The 27,629-nt window shown below is 40.6% G+C and overlaps 3 protein-coding genes across 4 annotated transcripts; all 3 read right to left on the bottom strand.

The window, feature by feature from the left end:
• Positions 1 to 12,729: 12,729 nt before the first annotated feature.
• On the bottom strand, positions 12,730 to 15,174 carry LOC126625284 (uncharacterized). Its single transcript, XM_050294375.1, has 3 exons — positions 14,264 to 15,174; positions 13,702 to 14,177; positions 12,730 to 13,621 (listed from the first exon to the last, which is right to left on the bottom strand). The coding sequence occupies exons 1-3, from the start codon at positions 15,087 to 15,089 to the stop codon at positions 12,968 to 12,970; spliced, it is 1,956 nt and encodes a 651-aa protein (XP_050150332.1). The 5' UTR covers positions 15,090 to 15,174; the 3' UTR covers positions 12,730 to 12,967.
• A 19-nt stretch (positions 15,175 to 15,193) lies between these two features.
• Positions 15,194 to 20,075, bottom strand: LOC126625286 (uncharacterized). 2 transcript variants are annotated; one of them, XR_007624371.1, is made up of 3 exons: positions 16,527 to 20,075; positions 16,088 to 16,351; positions 15,194 to 15,392 (listed from the first exon to the last, which is right to left on the bottom strand). XR_007624371.1 is itself a non-coding variant. In XM_050294376.1 (2 exons), the coding sequence occupies exon 1, from the start codon at positions 18,341 to 18,343 to the stop codon at positions 17,669 to 17,671; it is 675 nt and encodes a 224-aa protein (XP_050150333.1). In that variant the 5' UTR covers positions 18,344 to 20,075; the 3' UTR covers positions 15,970 to 16,351; positions 16,527 to 17,668. The 2 variants fall into 2 exon arrangements, 1 of the variants encoding a protein (XP_050150333.1); XM_050294376.1 differs by lacking the exon at positions 15,194 to 15,392 and having other exon boundaries at positions 15,970 to 16,351.
• Positions 20,076 to 23,361: 3,286 nt separating this feature from the next.
• On the bottom strand, positions 23,362 to 26,889 carry LOC126624998 (3-oxoacyl-[acyl-carrier-protein] synthase I, chloroplastic-like). The gene is made up of 8 exons (XM_050294068.1): positions 26,466 to 26,889; positions 25,490 to 25,848; positions 24,965 to 25,396; positions 24,676 to 24,849; positions 24,453 to 24,566; positions 24,182 to 24,283; positions 24,007 to 24,073; positions 23,362 to 23,896 (listed from the first exon to the last, which is right to left on the bottom strand). Exons 1-8 carry the CDS (start codon positions 26,629 to 26,631, stop codon positions 23,829 to 23,831), a joined length of 1,482 nt encoding a protein of 493 aa, XP_050150025.1. The 5' UTR covers positions 26,632 to 26,889; the 3' UTR covers positions 23,362 to 23,828.
• Between the last annotated feature and the right edge of the window lie 740 nt (positions 26,890 to 27,629).

The raw sequence follows: 27,629 nt of genomic DNA, 5'->3' as shown, positions 1-27,629 counted from the left end.
ATCATTCACCTACTTTGACTTACTTTCAATATAATCAGTCACTTTAATGTCCTACTTAATTAGTTACAAGCTCTAGCTAGATTCGACGTTTATATCATTTCCTTGTTTACAGAATAAAATATTTAAAAAAATGGTCTTGTTTATGTTTGGTTTTGAAAATTGGTTTTTGGCAGCATTTTCAGATTGTGGGAAATGACTAATGTGCACATTTTCTGGGTCGTTCTATTTTTAATAAAAATACAAAAATCATCAAATAAAATTCCTCTGCCATTAACATTGAGGTTCGTAGGGTCATCTGGTCTTGCCCATTTGATTATTACTATTTTAATTAATATCACGCGCGTTTGAGTAAAAACAAAATCAACAAAGGTCCCATAGAGAAGTGGCCAATTATGTGAATTTATGAGGATTTATTTTGTTGAAAAGTAGATGTCAACCAAATTATATTAGAAGCAAATTTCTGCCATCTTTTTCTTTAAAGAAAATGTACCTGCAACATAATAACACTTAAAATTACGATAAAAAACCTCATATGCGCACGATGAATGGGGGATTTGGCTTAGAATTCTAAAAAGAATGTGTTTAGAAGTTTGTAAGTAGCAAATGACTTAGCATTTTAGTGGGATAAGATGGGTATTTATAGAAGGGTGGTCGGCCCTATTGGTGGAGAGTGGTCGGCTATACATGGTGTAATTGAGTGAATAACTGAAAGATATCGTGTAATTAACATGACAATTATTTCTTAAGTGATGATTAACATGCTTATTTTTTATTAATGACACATTACATATAGTTTTAAATTTAATTTACCTAGCATTACTCATTTTTATGCTAAAAACTTACCAAAGTGAGCTGATGAGGTTAATTAATAGCGTTCCCATTTATCATTTCATTTCATGCCTATTTTACCCCTCTACAATTTATTTTTTTGTCAACCATCAGTTTTCTAATTTAATATTATTTATGTGAAATAAATTAATTTTTATGTAATTATCATTTAAGTGATGATTAACATGCTTATTTTCTATTAATGACATATTACATAGTTGTAAATTTAATTTACCTAGCATTACTCATTTTTATGTTAAAAACTTACCAGAGTGAGATGATGAGGTTAATTAATAGCGTTCCCATTTATCATTTCATTTCATGCCTATTTTACCCCTCTACAATTTATTTTCTTGTCAACCATCAGTTTTCTAATTTAATATTATTTATGTGAAACAAATTAATTTTTATGTAAAATTTATTATATTTGAGTCTTATATAGTTGTAATGTGGATGTGTTTGATACCGAATGTGTAGATAATCTTGATGAGTTTGATACTAAATGTATAAATAAAGTTTATTGGTTAAAAATTGTATAATGTGGATATATAGATTGGGGTGTGATATTCACACATCCCATTTTACTTCTCACACACCTTTTTAATTTTCGACCGTCGGATCAGATGAATTGAAAAAAATCAACGGACAGAAATTATCAAGGGGTGTGTGAGAAGTAAAATAGAGTGTGTGGATAGCACACCCCTATAAATTTTGGTATCTATTGCAGAGATGATGTGGATAGGAATATTTACCTATTGATAAGGTTTCAATTGATAATGCCTAAGTGTCCATTTTTTATTGTTTTTTATGCAGCCTAAGTGTCCATGTTTTGATGGTATTCGAGTTTTTTTTTTTTAATACAATCAATACTATTTATATTATGGTCACTCAGTACTACGATCTAGTAATATTTCTCTTCATTTATAAGTGAGATGTCTTAGATTTGAATCTCGTAGATGGCGAATTCGATACCAAATTAGGTTGCTCATTGTGTGGCTTAGCTGAACTCTCCCTCCCCTTAGGGTAAAATATATTATTGTACTAAAAACAATAATATTATTTATACTATGGGTTGGGTTGGGAGAGTAGGCTAAGGCTCACAATGAGTTTGTCATACTAATTTAGTTGGAATTCGTCTTTGACGAGAATTGAATCTAAAACCATACACTTACAAGTAAAGAGAAATATCCGTAGACTGTAGTATTAAGTTGTTTTTTAATTTTAAAACAAACATTTTATTCTACCTCAGCAATAGGCTTTATGGCTAACAAATTGTTCTTATGGCGGCAATGCAAGTTTTCAAAATCCAAAAGGTGGATCAAATAATGCATTTAATCAAGATTTTTAAAATAATTTTCCTTATTTATCTATAGCAAATTCGTAAAAAAAAAAAATCAATCATACAATAATAAATTCAATAGACATTAATTACTAAAACAATTAATCTAGATTTTTCCTAAAATATGGTGAGTCAACTAGGTCTAAATCAACATGCCTCTTTATTTCAATTATGTTTTAAATATAGTTTTTTTAATAGACGTTATTATCTACACCACTATGTTTGGATGAAGGAAATAAACTTGGAATTTGGATAAAATTCAGAATTTATAAATTGACATGCACCAATTTCATTGTTTGGATTTATAAACATAGAAATTTAGAATTTCCGTGTGAAAAAAAAAATTTGGAATTTGGGGCCTCCAATTCCCAAATTTAAATTCCATGTAAATAGGTGTTATTTCCCAATTTCTATGATTGAGAGTTTAAATTCACAAATTCCATTCTCAATTCCATTGTTCTTTTAGGTTAATCAAACAAGAAAATTCACAAATTCTAAAAAATAAAATTCCGTCATTTTAAAATTCCTTAGTAATCTTAAATTTTTTCATCCAAACATAGTGTAAGGGATGAGAGAATGAACAATAATATGGTTCAAATTCGTATTTGACGAGAAACGAACCTAAATCCTCTTACTTATACGTTAAGAGAAATATTATAACATCGTAGTACTAAGTGGTTTAAATATAGAGAAGTAGTCTTTTCTGCTTCTCTTTGCCATTTCTAAGCTCTTGGGTTCTCTTTGCCATTTCGAAATCCTCTTACTTATACATTAAGAGAAATATTATAACATCGTAGTACTAAGTGGTTTAAATATAGAGAAGTAGTCTTTTCTGCTTCTCTTTGCCATTTCTAAGCTCTTGGGTCCTCTAGACGGAGGATGTTCAAGTATCAAGAGATTTAGGTTAAAGTAGTTATATAAGTAATGCAAAATATCAGAGAGAGATATTTGAAATGACTGCTCTTTTCAACTAGTCATTTACAAACCTCTTTTGTGTATGTACGTCATTTCAAATCCTTCAATCTAATGTTTTGTGGTTTCCTGCTCGTCCAAATCGCATATATATACCATCTTACATATAATACTTACACATTTGACAGTAATACTAACTGGTTCAGGTATACTTCACATTTGGTGTATGGAAAGAGGAGACATCTTAAACAAAAGGCTTTTTATTCAAAAAGGTCTTTGATATTTGCGTAACTCCTTATTTTGGTCCCTGAGATTTGAAATCAATAGAACTGATCTCTAAGTTTGTCCACCATCAATCATTTTGGTTATTCCTTGAAAAATCTCCATTAAATAAGAATAAAATGATCAAAATACCCTTAATTTTTGTCAAATCATTTTGGCCCATTGCTTATTAATTTAGGGTATATTTGTCATTTTGATCCTTATTTAACATAATTTTGCACGGAAGGACATTGATGGTGGACAATCTCAGGGACCAAAGTGATGTGTTATGCAAATCTCAGGAACCATTTTGGCTAAAAAGCCTAACAAAAATATGCAAATACACACACACACACACACACACATAAAGAAGATCAATGACTCGTTTGGTAGTACTTTTAAAATGATTGAAAATGTTTTTAAAACCAATTCTTAGTAAAACAAAGTGGATATTGGAAAGTGTTTCCTGCAAGAAGCATGCACTTAAAAGTGTTTTTGGAATCTAAAATCAATTTCATAAAAAGTTTTTAGTCAATTTAAAAACACTCCAAACGAGTAATGAAAGTCAGATGAGATATATGATAGTATAGAGATATGACACATGGAATATGTGAACTTCTTTAGTTACGTAAACTTTTGAGATGTCTTAGTTTTGAACCATAAGAGGCTATGGAGTTATATTGTGACAATAAATCTATAAGGGAGATAGGGATAATCTGGTACAACATGATCTATCAAAGCATATGGAAGTTGATCGACACTTTGTCAAGGAAATTTTTGAAAGGAAGATTGTGTCTATATTGTTTGTGAATTTAGAAGAGCAGTTGGCTAATGTTCTTACTCATGCAGTATCTAGCAAGGTTTTCCAAGACTCAATTATCAAGTTGGGCATGTAAGATATCTATGCACCAACTTGAGAGGGAAGGTTGATTTGAGTCTTAATTGTAAATATTCTTGGAGTCCTATTTTAAGTAAGTTTAGGAGTTGTAATCTTTAGGATTTAGTTTCCTTATCTTTTGTAATTACTTTCCTTGTAGAATAAGGAATTGGCCTATATATTGTAACCCTAGAGATGAATAAAGTAACAAGTATTTTGATGTATTTCTTCAGACACTTAAAGTACTTTTGGAATCTGAAATTAATTTCATCAATTTTACCAAAAACGTTTTTAATCATTTTAAAAGTACTTCCAAAAGAGTCATGAAAGTCAAATGAGATATACGATTGCATAGATTCATTGAAGAAAAATGAGGATCTTGTAAAGGCATATTCTTATTGTTTATTAATTGGTTATTAAACAAAGGATTCTATTATCTATTACACTAAAGCTTATGATGCTTCAGCATCAAAGGACTTAAGAGTGTGAACTTTCAAAACCAGGAAAAAAAGATTAAATATTCTCCGCCTAATAATAACTAACAAACCCTAGCTAAATATAGTTAGGGTTTACCAACTCTCCTAATTGTCTTGGATTATTCACTGATTCATCAGCCATCAGAGAACAGTAATCAGCACCAAGCAAGTGGGTTTACTAGTTATAACTTTAATGTCGCCCTAAAGCCATGGTTAATTAGATTATAATTGGGGTGCAAATACGATCCACACATTGAGACTCAGAAGCAACTTCTCACCTGATTAGAATTTTTATTTCGAGTGAATGATTGACAAGGGCTTAGTCTCTAGCAAGTTGCAGCAGCTAGTGGTTGGAATCACACAAAATTTAAAAGACCCAAATAATTCATGTATCTTGGAATGTATCTATCTTTTTCTGTTTCTAATTTGAACTTTCTTTTTCTGCTTAATTATAATTAAACTATTAGTTAGAGAGTGACATTCCATCTGTATAGAAAAGTAAAAGGCAGCAACACATAATTAATCAATTGATTAATGATGGCTATACACGAGAGCTACGGTTTTGTAGAAGATAAATGCTAAGGAGATTCTCTTAAAGTGAGACTTTTCATGGACTTTGTGTCACCTTACAATTTAACGTCAAGTTCGTATTAACATTATAAAACATTGTGGCAAAAACATAAAGTAATAGAAAGTTCCACTTTTAAAACAGTCTTCTTAGCATTTATCTTTGTAAAAATGAATATAAATTAGAATGAATTCATATATCCTTGCTAAAATAAAAGGAAATGATTTTCTACGATTACATTATTCATAAAATTCTTCCCCGCTGACTCTTGATCTCTTCCCTCTCTTTCCTTCCATGTTTCTTATATCTTCTAAACATCTTGATCCCCCGGTTGTGTCGCGCCTTCCCTCTTTTCATTTGGTGAGAAGAATTTTTGTGGTTTTGTTCGTTTTCCCGTTCTATCAAAGAGAACTTTTGTAGCAGTCAAATTCGGATCTTTGAGAGGCGGTTGTTGTGAATTGATATAGTGGTTTTTGTGTCTCTTATATTAATCCCCATATCACCTTCAAGCTTGTACTTGTATACAAATGATAGAAAAAGATATAGGATTGCTGATTGCTATAGTCTTGAGGTTTAAATCCACATAGCTAATTTTAGAAAGAAAAAAATGGCAGTAGACCGTTTCAATGAACCTTTATGTCATAGGACTGCAATTTGAAAAACTCCTTTTGTTTGTACCATACTTGACCAATCCCGAAACTACCGAGCACCGGCCAACGCTATACTGTCAAGGACCCAGAAGAGTTCCCCTCCGACCAGGAGGCCAATCACTACTCGACACGTGTCAAGATTAAAAGCCAATCAGAGCGCAGCACGTGTCGACATCAAGAACCAATCACAACATGACACATGTCAATGTGACAAAGCTACAAGTTTTTCTATAAATAGGGGTCATTCCCCCACAATATTGCCGAATGCCATTTTGTGTTAAATCATTCACAAGAACTCACTAAATTGAGAGCTTGATCCTTTGTACTTGTGTAAGCCCTTCACTACTAATAAGAACTCCTCTACTCCGTGGACGTAGCCAATCTGGGTGAACCACGTACATCCTGTGTTTGCTTCTCTGTCTCTATTCATTTACGTACTTATCCTCACTAGTGACTGAAGCAACCAAGCAACCAAGCGAAGGTCACAAAACCTGACACTTTCTGTTGTACCAAAGTCCTCGCTGATTTTGTGCATCAACATTTGGCGCCGTCTGTGGGAAGCGACACTTATTCCTACTCTCTTCAGCTGTGTCAAGCTGGTTTCTATCATTCGTACACTTTCTTTTGACCAGGCATCCCTCTCCAACATGGGAAGCGAAGGAAGCCACAGCACACAGAATGACACCCCCCTTGCACATAGTGCGAAACAACGAAAGAAGGAAGGAAAACGAGTTCTTCTTCAAGCTAAAGTCGATGAGTTGGAAGCTCAGAACAACAAGATAGCAATGAAGAATGAGGTCCTCCAGGAGCAATATGAGAAGCTCTTCGAGACACTCCACGAAGCTAGGCAAGCTCAGACACGCGAGCTTGTTGCCCCCGTGGAAGTCAACCATCAACTGGGTGCCCTCCAACATGGAGGGTCACATGCATTCGACATAGATATCCCTGATAGGGAACAGATTACCCCTCGACTTGATAATCAACATGAGGCTTCTCTTAACCCAGTTGCTTCAACCCGAACCATGAGAAGTGGAGGGAGACACCTCTTTACTGAAGGGGCAGAAGGATCGAAAGCCGTCTTTCGCGATTGTCGGGATTTCCTGAAGCAACGTCGAGAGAATTCCATCCATATAAGCTCAAAGATTAATGACCCAAGGATTTCTGAGAGACTCGGTCCCCTGCCACGGCCCAAGCCGGCCACCAATTTGGGGAAGGGGCAACAAGTCCCAGAGAGACATGAGGGTACAGGGGACTCAGAGGTGTTCCGACAGACATACCCTGGAAGCCAGTACAGCGAGTCCAGGGAAAAATCACATGCCCTTGATCAAACCTTCCTAATTCCAAGAGGAGATGGAGATTTACGAAAGAAAGCTCCAGTGACACATAACTCCGCTCAGGACCCCCTTGTCCTACAACTTCTTGAGGAAGTAAACAAGTTGAAGGCTGAACGTCAGGCTGAAATACCTGACTGGAACCAACCCAGGCCTGGCCCTCTTACAAGGAGGATCCTCAACACCCCCCTTCAAGCAAAGACAAAGCAAAAGCTTGGCTTGCAACTTTATACTGGAAAAGAGGACCCGATTGAGCACCTTAACCTCTTTGAGTCCACCATGGCATACCGGATGCACACCGACGAAGAGCGATGTCTTCTCTTCCCCTCCACCCTCTCTGGTGGAGCTCTAAATTGGTATTGTCGTCTTACACCTGAGACGGTAGACTCATTTGAGGAATTGAGGAAACTATTTGTTTCCCAACACATTTTCCAAACCGATCGCTTGCACTCTGCAGATGACTTGTACACTATCCGCCAGAAGCCAGACGAGTCATTACGTATGTATGCTGGCCGCTTCAGCCATGAATACTCCCGGTGTGCCGAAGCAGATGACAAGACTGCCCTCAAAGCCTTCACGGCAGGCCTACGTGATTGTTTCTTTAAATACATGATCAATGCCAATACTTGGAAGACTTACTCTGAGGTGATGGCGCAGGCTTATAACCATGCCTCCGCCGAGGCAAAGACATATCAGGAGAAACCCCCTACAACCATCCTTTATCAACAAGTGGGAGGTGGAAGCCAGACTCACCTAAATGAGAAGACCTCGACTTCCCAAACAGCAGTGGCACCTCCCCATGCCTTGCATAATGCTTCACCGAATCAACAGACATATCAATTTCAAGGCAAGAGGAAGGATTTCCATCCTCACCACTCTCCTTTCAGTAAAAAGAGTAAGGGACACTATCCCGATAACCAAGGGTATCGCCACAATAACGCTCGCCCCCAGGCAGTCAATGCAGTGGGTCAAACCCGCGTCAAGATACCCCCTACCCCAAGGTATGAGACATACACGCCCTTGAATGCCACATGCGCGGCCATTTACCCCAGCATAGCTCACCTGATACCAAAACCAAAGCCGAGGCACCCAGATTACACGCCCCCGAATAACGCGGGCACGTTTTGTTGCTACCATGAGCATAACGGCCATGATAGCGAGAAATGTATCATCCTCCGTGATCGTATTGAAGCTTTGGCACGAGAAGGAAAAATTGATCAATTCCTTCTTCACCCTCAAAGGGATAACCGTAACCAACGCCAGGTGAATGTCATATATTCCATAAGCGGCGGCACACCCATATCTGAATCTTCCAATAGGGCCATGAAAAACAGTGAACGAAGTCTGAGGCCTGGTCACCAAGTGTTTCACGTGGAAGACATCAGGGGAGGGAAGTATCAAAAACCTAACTGGGATCCGATATGCTTCTACCCTGAGGAAGAAAGAGGCATCATCTACCCTCATAACGACCCATTGATGGTGGAGGCTCACATAGCCAACTTTGATGTTCGACGAATCCTCGTAGACACAGGGGCTTCGGTCAATATCATGTTTGCCGAAGCTTTCAGGGCGCTCAGTGTAGCTGAACACTTGCTCGATCGCTCGATTTCTCCTCTGATAAGCTTCTCCGGTGATATCGTGCAACCCTTAGGGAGCATACATTTACCCTTTACTATTGGTACAGGCCCTTACACGGCTACCATTACCACTAACTTCCTAGTGGTTGACTGCCCAACGGCATACAATGTCATCTTTGGGCGCACAGGCATCAATGACCTCAAGGCTATGGTATCCACGCATATGCTGTTGATGAAATTTCCAACCCCCCATGGCAACGGCTACATCAGAGGAGATCAGCTTAGTGCACGATCATGTTACAACACTTCAGTTAAGCAACAACACTTGCCCGGACCCAAGGAAACCCTGTCTGTACATGACCAAGTCACAAAGACCAGCTTAGATGAAGCGAACTTGGATCTTCCTGATAGCAACAATCAACCCGATGATCCTCGAGATGACTCTTTCACCCAGCAAGCCCAACCTGCTGAAGAGTTGGAGAAGGTACCTATCTCAAGAGATTATCCAGATCGCATGGTGAAGATTGGCACCACATTGTCACCACCCCTTCGGTTAGCATTGATATCTTTTTTGAAAGAGAACACTGAAGTCTTCGCCTGGTCATACGAGGACATGCCAGGCATCTCTCCCGATGTCATCTGTCATCGTTTGAGTATTGACCCCAAGATCAAGCCGGTGAGACAGAAGCGAAGATCTTATGACGCTGAACGATACGAGGCAATGAAAGCAGAAGTTGAAAAACTCAAAGGCATAGGCTTTGTCCGCGAAGTCAATTACCCGACATGGGTAGCAAATGTGGTCCTTGTTAAGAAAAATCCGACCAAAGAAAGTCTTTTGCTTCAAAAGGTCTTGTGGAGAATGTGTGTTGACTACACCGACCTAAACAAAGGGTGTCCGAAAGATAGCTTCCCTCTTCCTCTTATTGACAGACTTATAGACTCTACGGCCGGGTGTGAACTCCTGAGCTTCATGGATGCTTACTCAGGATACAACCAAATCCTCATGAACCCTTCGGATCAAGAACACACAGCCTTCACTACCGACAGAGGACTATACTGCTATAAAGTCATGCCTTTCGGCCTAAAGAATGCAGGAGCGACTTATCAGAGACTAGTCAACTCAATGTTCGCCGAGCAGATTGGGAAGAGCATGGAAGTTTACGTTGATGATATGTTAGTCAAGAGCAAACATGCTGACCAACACATCACCAACCTATCTGAAACTTTCACTATTTTGAAGAGGTATCGAATGAGGTTAAACCCCAACAAATGTGCCTTCGGCGTAGGCTCTGGCAAATTCTTAGGTTTCATGATTAGCCAACGAGGCATTGAAGCTAATCCCGAGAAGATCAAAGCAATCCTCGACATGAAGGAACCGGTAACTTCAAAGGACATCCAGAGCCTTACTGGCAAGGTGGCAGCCTTAACCAGGTTCATTTCTAAGGCCACAGACAAATGTGCTCCCTTTTTTAAAGCACTTAAGGGAAGTAGGAAGTACATTACATGGACTGATGAATGTGCCGAGGCATTCAAAAACCTCAAGGAGTACATGAGTAAAGCCCCTCTACTCTCCAAGCCCGAGGTAGGAGACATTCTCATTATCTACCTATCAGTATCAGCTTCAGCCGTAAGTTCCGTTCTCATTCGAAAGGATGGGAATATTGAGCGACCTGTCTACTACGCTAGCAAAGCCCTACAAGATGCGGAGACACGATACTCCAACATTGAGAAATTAGCTCTAGCATTGGTCATGTCTGCTCGGAAACTTCGCCCTTATTTCCAAGCACACGCCATCATCGTGCTTACCAATCACCCTCTTCGACAGATACTCCAGAGTCCTGACACGTCTGGGCGAATGATCAAATGGGCGATAACATTGGGTGAGTTTGACATCTCCTACCAACCAAAACCAGCCGAAAAAGGTCAAGCAGTAGCAGATTTCATTGCCGACTTCACATATCCGGTTGACATTGCTTCTACACCTGAAGCAGTGGCTTCATTACCCCCGGAAGCTCAGAAGGTAGAATCAACGACCTCAGCTTGGAGTCTGTATGTTGATGGCTCATCCAACCAACAGGGCTGTGGAGCGGGACTAGTCTTGACTACGCCCGACAAGGTAGTAATGGAGTATGCTCTTCGTTTCAAATTCAAGGTATCAAACAATGAGGCCGAGTATGAAGCCCTTCTGGCAGGATTACGTTTGGCCAAACACCTCGGGGTTAAACAAATTGATATTTTCAGTGACTCCCAATTAGTGGTCAACCAGGTTACCAACAACTTTGATGCTAAGGACAGCTCCATGGCAGCATATCTTGCGCAAACACAACTTTTGCTCAAGCACTTCCACTACCAGATCACCCAAGTTCCTCGAGCGGCAAACAGTCATGCAGACGCCCTGGCTCGCCTCGCCTCAGCTGTGGAAGACAAGATTGGAAGAAAAATTCATGTCGAACTGTTGGCAACACCAAGCACCATGGCCGCAGAAGTATGCAACTTACAACAGGGGGATAGTTGGATCACCCCGATCTATAATTTCCTTGCTCATGGCACCCTCCCAAATGATAAAGTCCAGGCTAAGCAAATTCGATACAAGTCTACCCGCTACCTGATCATCAATGATCAACTCTATAAGCGAGGTTTTAGCCTGCCATACTTAAGGTGTCTTACGCCTGCCGAGGCGGAAATCGTCCTTCGGGAAATACATGAGGGAGTCTGTGGAGATCATGCTGGATCTCGGTCCCTAGCACACAAGACTTTTCGCCAAGGATATTACTGGCCAACACTCCACCAGGATGCCATCAAAGTATCCCGCTCATGTGACAAATGTCAACGATATGCAACTATTCCTCATTCCCCTCCAGAGCCTCTTACTCCTATGATCAGCCCTTGGCCCTTCGCCCAGTGGGGACTTGATTTGATCGGCCCAATGCCGGCAGGGAAGGGCAAAGTCTGTTACGCAGTCGTTGCAGTGGACTACTTCACAAAGTGGGCCGAAGTAGAACCCTTGGCAACCATTACTGAGGCAAAGATAGAAGACTTTGTGTGGAAGAACATCCTTTGTAGATTCGGCATTCCCAATGCGATAGTCACTGACAATGGGCGACAGTTTGACAACAAGAAGTTCAGGTTGTTCTGCTCTAAGTTCAACATCAACTTATGCTTTGCCTCTCCAGCTCATCCCCAGTCTAATGGACAAGTTGAAGCCATCAACAAAATAATCAAGCGCACTTTGAAAACCAGCTTGGACAAAGCTAAAGGCTGTTGGCCAGAATTTGTACCCCAAGTTCTTTGGTCATATCGCACTTCATATCGGACTTCAACAGGAGAAACTCCATTCTCACTTGCCTTTGGCACAGAGGCGGTTGTCCCTGTTGAGCTCGAGCAAGCAACATTCCGAGTCCAGAACTACATTCAAAGTGAAAATGACAAACAACTCACCCTCAACTTGGATTTAGTCGAGGAACACAGAAACCAAGCTCACTTGAGGAATGTCGCCTACAAGCAGCGCATCTCCAACTATTATGACTCTAGGGTCAAGCTTCGTTCTTTCAAAATAGGAGACTGGGTCTTAAAGAAAAGATTACTCTGCGACAGAGTCCCGAGTGAAGGCACACTTAGTCCAAACTGGGATGGACCGTATGAAGTCATTGGCATCAGTCGCCCTGGCTCTTACACACTTAGAAGCTCCGATGGCAAGACCCTTGGCCATCCATGGAACGCTGATCACTTGAAGTACTACTACAAATAGACTCACGATGTACAAGTGTTGAGCTATAGCCGTTCGGCATCCTATGTAATGAAGGCCATTTGGCAATGAATTCAATAAAGAGGTAATTTAGCCAACTCAGCCCTCACTCTTTTACATTCCTAGCAAGGGAACACTCAAGTGTTGAACCTCAAAGCAGATATATCCAACACGAAACAAAATCTAAGTATGTGTCGACAAGACTATACAAAGAAAGGAACAACCAAACAATGGCTTATATCCAAACAATAGATCTATTCATACATAGCCAAACATGCATTAATAATAGTGCAAACACTCATAAACACCTAAAATCCAAAACTCTCAAGCTTATAACATGGGCACATGTTATACACACATCAGACTACTACATCCAGAATACATGCAGATAGTAAAGACACTGCTATTCATTCTCATCTGAAGCCGAACCCCTGGCAGTATCATTCCGCGTCCTACCATCATCCTCTGCATCCCCAAGATCCTCTTCACCATGCTGAGTCTGTGCATCAGCACTACCTTCATTATCAGACTCATCTTCGCTGCTAGGATCAACAGCAAGGACAAATGTCTCGCCCTTTCGATGATGCTCATCTATATCTTCGTGGTATTTTCGAAGAATGCTCCCATCATCATAACGATCAAGGACGGCCATCCATTTCCTTTTTTCAAAGCGAGCTTCTTGAGCACAGTAGGGTTTAATAGCAAGATGAAAGGTCGAAGAACTTAAGTACTCTTGCACAGCAGCCTCCCTTTCAGTTGGAATGCTCTTCTCCAGTTCAGAAATCTCAACTAAGGCACCATCCAATTCTCCCCTAACCTTGGATACTTCCAAGGTAGCCACCTCCAACTGTTTTTTAGTTGCCTCAAACAATTTCTTAAGCCTTAGGTTCTCACCATTTCGCCTTTTCAAGCTCTCCATGGTTTCATCCTTCAGTTGGAGAGCCTGAGTCAAAAGTCCCTTATTCCTTCGGGCCTCGTCCACAAGCTGCTTATTCTCCTTCAGTTTTGCCTTGTACCGCTCAACCTCTTGCAGTCTGTCGTGATACTCGGCCATGACCTGCATGGCAAGACGATCATCACTACCTAAATAATGATAATAAAGAGGAAAAAGTAAGGAAATGACAAAGTAACACTCACATATGAAGACAGCTTCAACATCCGGTCGCAATCCGATTCATCCTTAGCTAAGGGCTCTCCGAGCTCATCGAAGGCGAATCGACGCCCTGCCAAGCAATTGTTGATATCCCCAAAATCCTTTGGCCGCGTGGCAACCCTCAAGTCCTTCCACGGGACACTGCCAGCTCTTTCCTTGCCTTTCCCCTCATGGCGGGAACCAGGATCACTTTCCTGGACAGTGTGCTCCATAGTAAGAGGATGAGGCAACAGTCGGCTCCCTTCTCCTGCAACTACGGCAGTAGCATTATCAACGGTCTCGACTCCAGTCTTCCTAAAGGCAGGCCCCTTAAGGACCCCATCTTGGGACTTAGGTCTAACGGATGGTTCCCCTCGGAACTTATGAATTTTCTTATGCGGTAGGATGTCTTCCGAAGGAACTAACACTGGTGCTTTCCTTTTATGGGTGCTAGTCCCTGTTTTCTTGCTTACCTTCTCCACTGCATAAGGAAAATCAAAATAAGAAATACAACTTTCCAAATAAAGTAAGGAATTGAGCTAAGTTTACATGAAGGATACAACTTACTCGATCGTCCCTGGCTCTCGGAAACTAAGGGTTGAAAACCGTACCGACGAAATAAGGGTCGTAGCTTGCTTAAGTGTCTATCCTCTTTGGGCACCCTCAACACCTTCTCTATGTCAGATAGCTCCTGCCCAAACAGTTGGATGGTGCCCCGCGTCACTACATGAAGCAAAGTGTTAGAAGCAAGAAAAAACCACAACAAATAGCAAATAGTACGAACGGTTGATACGTTACAACCTACAGTCTGGAAGTGAGTAAGCACACGTCGCTCAGGCGTGACACCCTTATCATACTCCCAATCATTATACAGAAAGCACCAACGGTTTTTCCATGTGTAGTATGCCTTTTTCTTACCATACACAATACGCTCTCTCTCACTCCGACATGCACACTCGGCATAACCAGTGCATGATTTTGCTGGGCGCATCTTGTAACAGTAACGCCACTGATGGAAGGAAGGCTCACACAACCCACACTCCATCCAAATGATATAAAATCCAATCAAAGTATCCCAGAAACCAGGATTGAGTTGCCCAGGTGCATATCCGATCAAAGATAACATCTTTTGCAACCACGGATGTAAAGGTAGTTTCACCCCTAAATTCAGTAATATCTGGGTGTAGAACATAACATGACCCTGGGGAGGCTCAGAAGGCCATTCTTCATCATGTACCAAACGTATCCCTACACTACGAGGGATATTACATGACTGCCTTAGCGCCTCAACCTGCTTCTCATTATCTAACAAGTTATTCTTTAGATGGTCTGCTGTGAACTCAGAGCGAACTATGGGTATGGCATCAAAAACAACCCCCTCACCCAACGCCATGGAGGAAGAACTAGCAATAGCTAAAGTTTGACGGTTGGGAAGATCATCCAATGTTTCTCTAGTACCGGACTCTAACAAAGACCCTGAAGACTCCGACATTGCAGACTCAGACTTAGAGCTAAAGCTAGAAGAGCCCTCATCACTAGAACTTCCAGGCTCTGACATCTACAATAAGAAGAAACAAATTCTATCACTACATGCATGATCAAAACATAAGGAAGTTCCTATATTACCCACATGAAGATGGTGCAAAGCGATGCCGGAACCCTTCTCAATCAGAAAGCAATCCGTCTTCCACAGTCACTACAAAACAAGCAAATGAAGACCGTGTCAAGCGCCAAAAAAAAAAAAAAAAAAAAAAAAAAAAAAAAAAGCTTCATCCAAAAAGCTTCACCCGAAAAGCTTCACCTCCAAAGCTTCACCCACAAAGCTTCCCCTAAAAAGCTTCACCCACAAAGCTTCACCCAAAAAAAGCTTCACCCGAAAAGCTTCACCTCCAAAGCTTCACCCACAAAGCTTCCCCTAAAAAGCTTCACCCACAAAGCTTCACCCAAAAAAGCTTCACCCGAAAAGCTTCACCTCCAAAGCTTCACAAGGGCCCAAAAGCTTCACCCGAAAAGCTTCACCTACAAAGCTTCACCTAAAAAAGCTTCACCTAGAAAGCTTCATCTACATACTTTCACCATCAAAGCTTCACCATCAAAGCTTCACCTAGAAAGCTTCATCTACAAAGCTTCATCTACAAAGCTTCACCATCAAAGCTTCACCTAGAAAGCTTCAACACCAAAGCTTCACCTACAAAGCTTCAACACAAAACCTTGCTCCAAATAAACAAATTTTGTTCACAAAACCTAAACATTTTTTGTTTTACACCCACAAGGGCCCAAAATCTTCCTTCTTATTTATTCACTTATATATGTTCCCAAACATATTATGATAGATCAAATAATAATTCAAAGTCCAAAATTTCGTTATGGACAAAAATACAAGCAATTCACCAGTACTGAAGTTGCTACAAAAACTGGAATCTTCCCCAGCCTAGAAATCCAACAAAGCTTCGCCTCCTTTTCTCTATCAAATTTTTGCAGCTGCTGCTTCTCTCCAATGGAGCTGAATTTTGGACACCCTCTAGTTCTTGAGCAGATGAACAACTTTCAAGAAGGAACCATTTCTGTTTGAGCCACGGAAATTAAAGTGTTGAAGCTCCAAGCATGACAGTCGGATTCTTGCAGATTTCGAAGCTGCTGTGATGTTTCGAAGATCTGGAAATATTTAACCATTAGTTCATTCTGAATTTTTGATATGTTATGAAAGAGACGATGAGGAACAACTTCAATGAAGAAAGCATGCTGATCTGAACAATAGAAAATGGAGTTTCGAAGCTCACAACAAATCTGACGGGTTGACAGACAAATAATAACCAGTCATTCATCATACCTGAATTTCTTGAGTTATACAGCTCCGAGGGATCTCAAATTTGGATATGTTGTAGTTCACAAGCTGAGGAACAACTTCAATGAAGAAAGCATACCGATCTGAACAAGATAAAATGGAGTTTCGAAGCTCACAACAAATCTGACGGGTTGACAGAAAAATAATAACCAGTCATTCATCATACCTGAGTTTCTTGAGTTATACAGCTCCGAGGGATCTCAAATTTGGATATGTTGTAGTTCACAAGCTGAGGAACAACTTCAATGAAGAAAGCATGCTGATATGAGCAAGAGAAAATAGAGTTTCAAAGCTCACAACAAATCTGACGGGTTGACAGACAAATGATAAACAGTCACTCATCATACCTGGATTTCTGGAGTTGTACTGCTCCGATGGCTCTCCAATTTGGATATGTTGTAGTTAAGGAATTAACGAACAACTTTCATGAAGACAACTTTGTGATTCGACCTACAGATGATGGTGTTATGTTGAAAAACAATTCCGGTTGTTAGGGGAAAGGAAAAACAATTCCACCAAAGAAACATCATTATGATGTTTCATCATTATGGTGTTTTCATCATTATGATGCTTTCATCATTGTGATGCTTCCATCATTGTGATGCTTCCATTATGATGTTAATGCACCAACGGTTACACCTTCTGCAATTCCACTTATTCGGGCCTAGCAACCTTCATAAACAAAATCTATGAAGAAAAAGTCCGGGGCTACCACTTAGAAAACAAAAGAATGAAGTTTTGGTACTTACGACATGGACTATTAGCAAGACACCTCATTCGTCAACTCCCTCGACTAGAGACTTGGGGGACTCCCACCATATGCTACTACGCCTTGGTACTCAAAAGTTCGTGACTACTCAGTGACTTGGATTTTTCAAGTCTCCAACCGAGAAGTTTTCCTCACTCGGGAAATTAAGGGAACACTACCTCAAACTACATGCTTCACTCACAAAGCTTCAACAATACAGGTTTCAACAAAAGCAAAAATTCAAAGAACTTTATGAAGAAGGCTTTGGTGTATTTAACACAATATGTTGAAATGAAGCAAAGCTTATTTATTAATATTTTCGATAAGCCACAAATATGTACATATACATGAGTCAAAATAAACAAACAAAAGGGAGCATTCACAAAGGTTGCTTAGGGGAAGTCTCAGCAGTCGGTAGAGCCCCAGAAAGAGAAAGCACCGGAGGGTGGTTATCCGGAGCCTCAGTACTTGACAAAACCCCAGAAGGAGGAGGCATTGGAGGTTCATCATTTGAAGCTTCATTACCAGGTACAGCCCCAGAGGACGAAGGCAATAAATGCCTTTGGAACAAACCCACAAACCGCTGATGATCAAGTAAAACCTTACCATCAGATTCCTTCATCTGGTCAAGCTTCCTCTTCATGTTTGTAGCATAGTCATGGGCGAGCCGGTGCAACTGCTTATTCTCATGCTTGAGCCCTCTAATCTCCTGTTTGAGACTCATCACTTCAGCAGCCAATGATTCAACTTGGCGGGTTCTAGCAAATAGGCGTTGGGCCATATTAGACACAGAACCTGCACACTGAACACTAAGAGCCAGAGAGTCCTTAACAGCCAACTCATCAGACCGTTTGGAAAGTAGTCTATTATCTTTGGGAGTGAGAAGGTTCCTGGCCACCACTGCAGCGGTCATATCATTCTTCATCACAGAATCCCCAACGGTAAGAGGACCAGTAGGGGATATGAAGGATGGGCGCCATATGTTGTCTGGAGAAGGCGTGGCTGTCTCTTCTCCAAGGTTCAAGTCAAAACGACGGTCGGAGGGTCCAGACATTTTCAAATGTGTTGAAGAAGGAAGAGGTCAGACAAATCAAGATCTTAGAAGTGCAAGAAATGAGCTTCTACTGGTAGAGATTCAAGTGTGCTGTGGAACTTAATGCCAGCCTCTATAAAAATCTGCACTCGACGGAGCTTCAGAAATCGAAGAGGCGTTTGCTTTCTCAAAAGCTGGGCTGCTCAGAGACCACGAGGGCCGATCTCAGAAATCGAAGAGGCGTTTGCTTTCTCAAAAGCTGGGCTGCTCAGAGACCACGAGGGCCGATCTCAGAAATCGAAGAGGCGTTTGCTTTCTCAAAAGCTGGGCTGCTCAGAGACCACGAGGGCCGATCTCAGAAATCGAAGAAGCACCTGCTTTTTCAGCCTCGTCAGCACCTGTCACATGCACACTCAGCTTTGCGGAAATTACGGGCAATCTGTCGAAGATTTCTGGTGAAGTAGAAAGCACGTGAATCTTACTGTTCAATCACCGCTCTCCATATGCACCATCAACTCCTCGGGTACCACATATAACTTTGTCAAAGATCTCTGACAAAGTTTAGGCACGAGAATTTCGAAGTTCCAGCTACCCTACTATTACCCATAAGGGTAAAGGAACAGCACCACTGCTTGACAACTGGAAAGTCCCTATGTGTGTCGACCTCCGGGTTTTGCGGCAAGACAGGTTGGCAAGAACGTCCAACCTTTACTCACATTCGAGAAAAGACTCCCAACATAATTACTTTCTAAAAAACCGGAGTAGCACCGCTTTCCGAATCTCGAGAGTCAGATCCTCGACGGGATTGCTTGTTCGAAAACCGAAGAGGCACAACTCTCAGAACTTCGAGAGCCAGATTTCCTTAGATAAAGCTTGTCTGTAATCTTCACACGTAACATCAGCTTTCCAGATACCACATACCACTTTTTCAAAGTGCTCTGACAAAATTAAAACACGTGAAGCTGGCAGCTCCCACTACATTGCTGTGACCAAGAAGGGTAAAGGAATAGCATTACTACTTGTTATTGGGAAATCCCTATATACATTGACCTCCCTCCTCAACGGACAGGCAAACCTGCAAAAATGCTCAACCCTTTCTCGCATTCGAAAAGGCACCCTCAACATAACCTCTCGAAATACTCAGCTTTATTTCCCCCCGATAATACCTCAGCAAATAAGCCACACCAAGAACAAGAGTATCTCATATCATCAGGGTCGAAAGCAAGAGTATCCCATATCATGCTTTCTCCCTGTCTTTGTCTTTGTCCTTGTCCACACCTGCAGGACAAGGAGAAAGAGAGCAGTCAGTCGGAACCTGAAATCAAACCTCCAATTTGGAACTGACTGCCTGGAGCCTTTGCCTGGTCGCTTACTTAGCATTGCTCTCGAGTACTCATCCTCAACTGCTATCAAGGTCACGAATTCCACCGGCAAATACCTCATGACAGTTGATCAGATATTGGCTCTTTACACTGAAGCTGCCAAGCGTGAATGAGTCACTATGAAGGAATGTTCTGAAGGACCATTTAAATGCAAAGGTTGCACACCACTTCTGCCATGCAAAAGATTGAAGCAGAAGGTTCAACGGTGGGCTGAAACAGATCACTACAGCACGACACCTTTCCATACCACATTCATTATTCCGTCAACAGCAAAAGTATCCCATATCATCAAGGTCGAACGTACTCTAGATTTGATGGACTTGTTTTGACCCTCAAATTTTTGAGTCGGCCTTATACTCTGAAGGGCACCAGAAAACCATCCAGCACAGTTCAAGAATAAGCCTGTGGAAAGTTACTTCTTCAAAAGCAAAAGTATCTCATATCATCTCTTATCCATTTGCTTCTCCTTATCCTGGCAGTTGAATGAGAGACAAGGAGAAGGAGAACAATCTACCGGAAGCCGAAGTCAAACCTCTGATCCTGGGTTGCTTACTTGGAAGTTTGACTGCTTACCTTGTCTGTCACCTCTTTCGGCAGATCTCCTAGCTCGGCGACTTGGGGGACTCCTACTATAGGGTTTGTATCGCACTTGACCAAGCCCGAAACTACAAGTAAGCTTCAAGTGAAATTGATACATTACCTTGTGCGTCAACATCAGCTAAGTACACCATTCCCGGATGGAGGAAAGGTACTTCCAGAGAAGGGCAGATGAAGATCAGACCACACTTCGGTACTTAGAAGTTTCGTGATTACTCAAGGGATTGGATCTTGCAAGTCCCCAACCGAGGAGTTTCCCTCACTCGGGAACTTAGGGGAGCACTGTTTGTACCATACTTGACCAATCCCGAAACTACCGAGCACCGGCCAACGCTATACTGTCAAGGACCCAGAAGAGTTCCCCTCCGACCAGGAGGCCAATCACTACTCGACACGTGTCAAGATTAAAAGCCAATCAGAGCGCAGCACGTGTCGACATCAAGAACCAATCACAACATGACACATGTCAATGTGACAAAGCTACAAGTTTTTCTATAAATAGGGGTCATTCCCCCACAATATTGCCGAATGCCATTTTGTGTTAAATCATTCACAAGAACTCACTAAATTGAGAGCTTGATCCTTTGTACTTGTGTAAGCCCTTCACTACTAATAAGAACTCCTCTACTCCGTGGACGTAGCCAATCTGGGTGAACCACGTACATCCTGTGTTTGCTTCTCTGTCTCTATTCATTTACGTACTTATCCTCACTAGTGACTGAAGCAACCAAGCAACCAAGCGAAGGTCACAAAACCTGACACTTTCTGTTGTACCAAAGTCCTCGCTGATTTTGTGCATCAACACCTTTAAATCTTGTCGGAAGAATCTAAAATAATGTAAAAATAAAATGTAAGACTTAAAAGAAAAATCTAATTGACATCAAAGCCTTATCTGCAAGTGTGGAGAATATATGCGTAGACTGCCGATTCTCTTCTGAACTTTCATCTAGCTTTGATTTTCCTTTTAAATTTTTTAATTGGAAAATTAAGGACTTGGACTATTATTTTGACCGATTCCCCTCCTACTGTTAGTCTTCTATAGATTCCATCCAAATTAACGTTAACTCTTATCACGTGCACACCATGTGATTCTCCTTTGAGAACAGAAACGTCGCTTCAGACACAAAAGCTATGGAATCACAAAGATTTGCATAGGTCGACATTTTAGAAATCTAAGGTTTTCAATTATTTTAAAGAACGAAGTGACCGAACTACTCTCACATGTTTTACATATGCTTCCATTTAACATAAATTTGGATGGAATGAATGAAAAACTAACAGCTGGGGAAAAATCGGCCAAAAATATTAGTTTGAGTCCTTACTTTTCTAATTGAAATGTTTACGGGGAAATTGAAAGTTATGTGAAGGTTTAAGGGAGAAATCAACAGTTTACTCAGAATATATATAAGCTTTGCTTATGTGCTACGAAATTGTTATAGTGTAGCAGATCGTTTAGCAAATTTTCAATTGGTACTTATTTAAATTAGCATGAATGATTATCTTTTTACATTTGGTTATAGAAATGACCAGGTGTTATGTCATTGTTGTGTGCTTGTTATATCATCGTTGTGTCCTCAATATAAATCAATATATCATCGTTATTAAAAAATAGTCATTTCTGTAACCAAATATCAAAAAGTAATTATTCTTGCTAATTGCTCTTGAGTTTATTCAACTAAAGCTATCATTTACAGTCAAGGTTTTTAACTAGATTCATCTTATTTTAAATCCTTACAAAATTGAATGTATTTTGGTTGAATGTAGATGACAGCTTTAGTTGAATAAAATATATGCCTTCTTGAGATGGCTTTCTTACACTCACTAATCACTATGCATTTAGGTCCATTTGGTAAACCTGCTGCAAGATCTTCTAGGTTTTGTGCTAGCCAGAGGATGTTGAATAATTGCCAAAACCCTAGTTCTTCTCAGCACTCAAAGCCGAAAGCTTAGGTCAGTCAAATCACGATCAGTTTGTTGTGATTGATGCACGGATCCTCCTCTCTTATTCCCTTGCATGTCACGTCATAGCATCATATTGGAATTAGGGCATAACACATGACATCACTACAGTGCGGTACTGATATGATAGCTGGACTTGAGATTTAATTTCCTTCTGTGATACGGTAACGACCTCGTATTGTGCTCCCATCGGACATCCATTCCAGAGTCCCTTCAGCATTACACCACTTCTAAGGCGATGATAGCAGGACTTGAGATTTAATTTCTTTCTGGGGTATACAACAACTGATAGTTATAAAGAACAATTGACAACCCTTGATCCTTCGACCACTAGCTATTACGCTAGCTTGATATATATTGTTAGCTCATTCTCTAATATCTTAAACTTTTGAGACGGTGATTTTCTAACTTGGTATCAGAGCTCTGGTTCAAAGAGGAACCCCGAATCCTATCCCCCACATATTTTCAACCACTTACCTTAGGCTGCTGCAGTTGTTCCAACTTGCCATGCATTTGTCCGATTGTCTCTCCATGTAGATCACGGGGGCTCCATGCGAGGGAGAGTGTTAATTTAATAACTGTTGACTCATTTCCTAATAGAGGTTAAGCTTTTGGGCAGTTCTCTAACATACTACCAATGTTCTTTTTGTTACGATAAATGGAGCTCCTCATCAGCCGCAGCTCATTGCTCCCTCCTCCTCTGCAGCCTACTCAAGTATCTGCTGCTACTACGACTCTGGTGCCTGGGGCAAATAAGAAGATGGTTACTCCGGCTGACTACACAGCACTTCCAGGTGACTTTTCATTAAAACCTGAACAATTATTTAATCCTCATTGTTGGAGATTAATCTTAAATCTGCCACATACTTTGATGAAGGATTATCGGTCTTATTCTTAATTTCTCACAGAAAATTGTCCAGAAAACAATTTCTTAGAGGAAAAGCTACAATATCTTCCATTGGTTTAGTTCCCTAATTGTTGCTAAGATCGTTTATATAATGGTCATATTTAATTTGTGGAGCTTAGCAGAATGTTAGTTCCTAATACATATTAGTTATATTCAAATTGGTTAAACGATGGCAATTAACTTGGACAAAGAACAAGGTGAAAGGAATTTTATTCAAGCCCTTATTGGGTCAATGTTTTGAACTCTTCCATACAAAATTCACTTAAATTACAAACAGAAAATCAGAAAACAGGACACTGTGGGACAAGAACAAAAAAAAGAAAAAGTTGATTTCATGTTTTATTCAATGGAAAAAAAAATGTAGAAACCCTAAATCCATCTCATGAGCGTGAAGACGGGCTATGTGATGGAAAAAAAATGTAGAAACCCTAAATCCATCCATCTCATGCGCGTGACAGTGCACTTGATTCTCACACTAAATTCGACTGTTTGCACACGTTGAAAAAGGGCTATGTGAGCTTGAGGACTCCTCACAGTGCACTTGATTCTGATACTCATCTTGTATGCTTCAGAGAAATGGAAACATCACCGAATCAATGGTTCTAAATAGCAAAATAATAGTGAGGGAAGATACTTCTTTTCTGCATGGCTTGAATGTCATTTAGGGACTGAAAGGGGCAAAGACAACCACAGAGTTGTGTCCGCCAAAGCCGAATGAGTTTGAAATAGCTGCAAGTGGGAAATCTTTTGATTAGCCAAACGAAGCTAAGGATCTTGTAATACAAGGAACTCAGATACTATATTTTGGCCTTTTTATGAGAGTGTGTAAAAGCACTTACCAACGTTAACCTCATGTTGCTTCTTCACATTCGGGACAGTGTCAATTGTAACAGCAGGCTCCAAGTCCTACGAACCACAAGTATTAGCAAGTATTGAATTAAAAGAGCATAATTTGACATGAAAAAGTTGAAGCAAAAGCAGGGGAAAGTGAATGTAGAGGGGAAAAAGTAATACATCTTGATTAATTGTAGGATGGAGCCAGCCAGTGTTGATTGCTTTAATGGTTGCAATGGCTTCCAATCCACCGGCAGCTCCAAGACCGTGTCCAATCATCGACTGAAACACGATAAAAGAAAAGGATAATTAGAATGAGCTGTTTTCATGTGATGAGTGTAATATGAAAATAATCCGTCTTGCCGGATTTTAAATGCGAAATAGTATGCACACTGAGTTACTAAATCATTTGTTTGAGAGTAAATATGTTTATGGGATTCAGGTTTCTTGCCTTGGTGCCGTTGATCTTCATCTCGGACGTGTTCTTGAAGACCTTTTTGATAGCATTAAACTCAGCCAAATCCCCTGCTAGTGTAGATGTTGCATGAGCATTCACATAGTTCACCTGTGAATCATAAATTTGTCAACAAAAAATAAGAATCTCGATTGGCCGTAGATAAATCAATTGGCAAATAAAAATTTCCTTAGTTTCGGAAAACAACAAATGCTCTTACCTCTTCAGGGGAAACTCCAGCATCTTCTAAACTCTTGGTTATGCAAGACGATACACCAAGACCATCTGACCTAGGATCAGTCATGTGATGAGCATCGCACGTCACAGCACCTCCCAAGTACTCTGCAATTATCGGTGCTCCTCTTTTCAATGCACTCTCCAAGCTCTCCATGACCTTTACACAACGAAACAAAAAAATATTCGGTAAGATCCAGGATATATGCATCAAATACACAATGTAGTCATATGTTAAGCCACACAGAAGAATGACATATGATTTTTTCAATTACCAGTACACCAGCGCCTTCTCCCATAACGAAACCATCACGATTTTTGTCCCATGGTCTGGAAGCTCTGTGAGGTTCATCGTTTCTCTGAGACAAAGCCCGGCAAGCAATAAACCCACCAACACCAGTAGGCATGACTGCAGCCTCAGTCCCACCAACTACCATGATATCTGCTTCACCTCTTCTAATGTGATTTGCAGCCGCGTAAAAGCAGTAGTTCGCTGTGGCACAAGCAGTGGAGATGGAGTAATTGGGTCCCATTAAGCCTGTGTCGATTGCTAACAATGCTGATCCCATGTTGGTGATGGAGTAAGGAATGAAAAATGGGCTAATCTTTTTGAATCCCTTTTGAATAAGAGATTCAACTCCGGCGCTGAAAGCTGTTAAGCCTCCCATTCCAGTTCCCACGATCACTCCAATCCTGGTTCTGTCCATCTGTTAAACATGAAAAAATGAATTATATAAGCGCTCGATGACATAAGGGAGAAACCCTGAAATGCATTTTGGAGCAAGTAGAATGTGACTGACAGTTGGGAGAACTTCAGGTCCAAGATTGGCATCTTCAAGGGCCTTTTTGCCAGCAACAATACCATATCTCCAGCAATCATCAAGACGGCGATCATTCTTCCCATCAATGTAGCCTTTAGAGGAGAAATCACGTATCTGTCCAGCAAACCGAACTGAGAAGGTTGAAGCATCAAATCTGTCTATTAGAGTAATCCCACTCTCTCCCTCGAGGAGTCTGTTGTAGAATGTGTCAATGTCACTTCCGAAAACTGAGACAAGACCCATCCCTGTTATTACAGTTCGTTTCTTGGGATCTGTTTCTCTTTTGGGAGCAGAAACAGTTGAAGATGCCATGGCCTTGATTGTCCTGCATTTTGGTGCTGAGAATGAAGAACTAGATTAGAACTGGACACCCAATTGAGAAAAATCACTTCTCCGATTACTCGACCAAAGTATCAAACCGATACAAATGCCACACAATGCAAAGATGAGAATTCGAATTAATTGAATGACTTGATAAGTAAATTCTTTTGCAATATATCTCGCGTGTTATGTAGTCAGATTGGAGTATAGGCCTCAATCTCGAACAAAAACGTATTTGATCAACAGTTCAGAACTTCAGATTGACCAGACTGACATCTCTCAAGAAAATATTTATAGTAGTAGCAACAGAACAATTACCAGAAAGATGGACCAATTTAGCATATTTATCCAACCATGGTTGCATCTCAAGCCTCACTACCTCTAGGAAAGGTGTCACAGACACATATAGTCAGCTCTAGACTTATTTCTTCATTTGGAAGGAAAATACTTGGCCCTTCCCTTGAAAATAGTCGTCCCTACTTACCCGCTAATTGATTTTATAGTGGAACCTAACTTCGTTTAATATCATTTCTAATCTCCATCACTTATATTAACAATAATGCAGTTGCATCATAAGAACAGAAGGGGAAAAAATGGAAAATTGACAATAACAGAAGAAAGAGAGCTCATTTACCTGAGGTAAAACTCAAGCCATTTGACATGTTACCATTTACAGGCATATGCATGGTCTCCACTTGCCTAAGCCCATCAAACTGTGCCATGGACGCTCCATCAATGCTCCCAGCTTCTCTTGATCTAAACAGCACACCAGAATAACAAGGACCAGCAATACCAGCCATGATTTCTTCTCTCTCTCTCTCCTCTCTCCTCTCTCTAACTATTTATCCAAAACAAGAAGAGGGTTTAATAGATAAAAGGTAACTCAGAGAGAGAGAGAGAGAGGAAGAGGAGAGAGAGAGACTTGAAGGAGGTAACAAAGAGAGGGTTTTGTTTTGTTTTGTTTTGGCTTTAAATAATATGGTTGGAAAATCCGCCACCGATCGAATTGGTTTAGTGAACAAAGTTTTAGAAGTCCTTGGATTGCTTTCGGTTTTGGTTTCATTTTTGTTTCTTCGCAGCAGCTTAGCTACCACAAACAACCACTTGGGGTTCAACTTATTCAATGCAAATACCTAAGAAAACGAAGAATTGTTGTTGCGGTTTTGGATGCCTTGCTCTTCAATGCTTACCTGTTCCCGCGGTAGTTTATTACGATGTTTTGTTGCCTGCTAGCTGATTGCTGTGCACATTGTCCATTTGTCATTTGTTTCCGCTCAATGTTTGCCAAAGCCCAAAATCTTCTTCAAAACCTACTAAGTAGCAAGGCGTGGGGATTAAGCCCATCAGAGCTGGATAAGGAATGATCTCGCATGACCAGTAACACGAGAACAATTTTTGTAATCGTGGCCAATCATAGGCCATGACATCCCAATGTGATTAAGAGGCTTCAGTAAATGAGACCCCTTAATGACGCTTGTTTCAAGATTGCTACCGTCAATTGGCTAAATGACTTAATGGACGGGATAACGGGTCCTAATTTAGCCAATTATAGGACGACAAGCGTGTCATATTGAATCATTTTCAAGTTTAGACTTGTCACTATATAAGAATTTGGCAGTCAATCATAACAGGTAAATGTTCCAAGAAACTTGAGCTCTAAGTCACACTCAGACATCAGAGAGCCCTTGACACCACGTTGGTGTGGCAAGGTCAAACATGTGTTCTTCTCCTTCTTGGTTGCAAGCATCCTAGTATTTCTATGCTTGTTTGAAATTTGTTTCCCACATATCCCCTTGGT

Source organism: Malus sylvestris, chromosome 6, assembly GCF_916048215.2.
Source record: "Malus sylvestris chromosome 6, drMalSylv7.2, whole genome shotgun sequence".
Lineage (NCBI taxonomy): Eukaryota > Viridiplantae > Streptophyta > Magnoliopsida > Rosales > Rosaceae > Malus > Malus sylvestris.
This window is presented reverse-complemented; position numbering and strand designations above follow the sequence as displayed.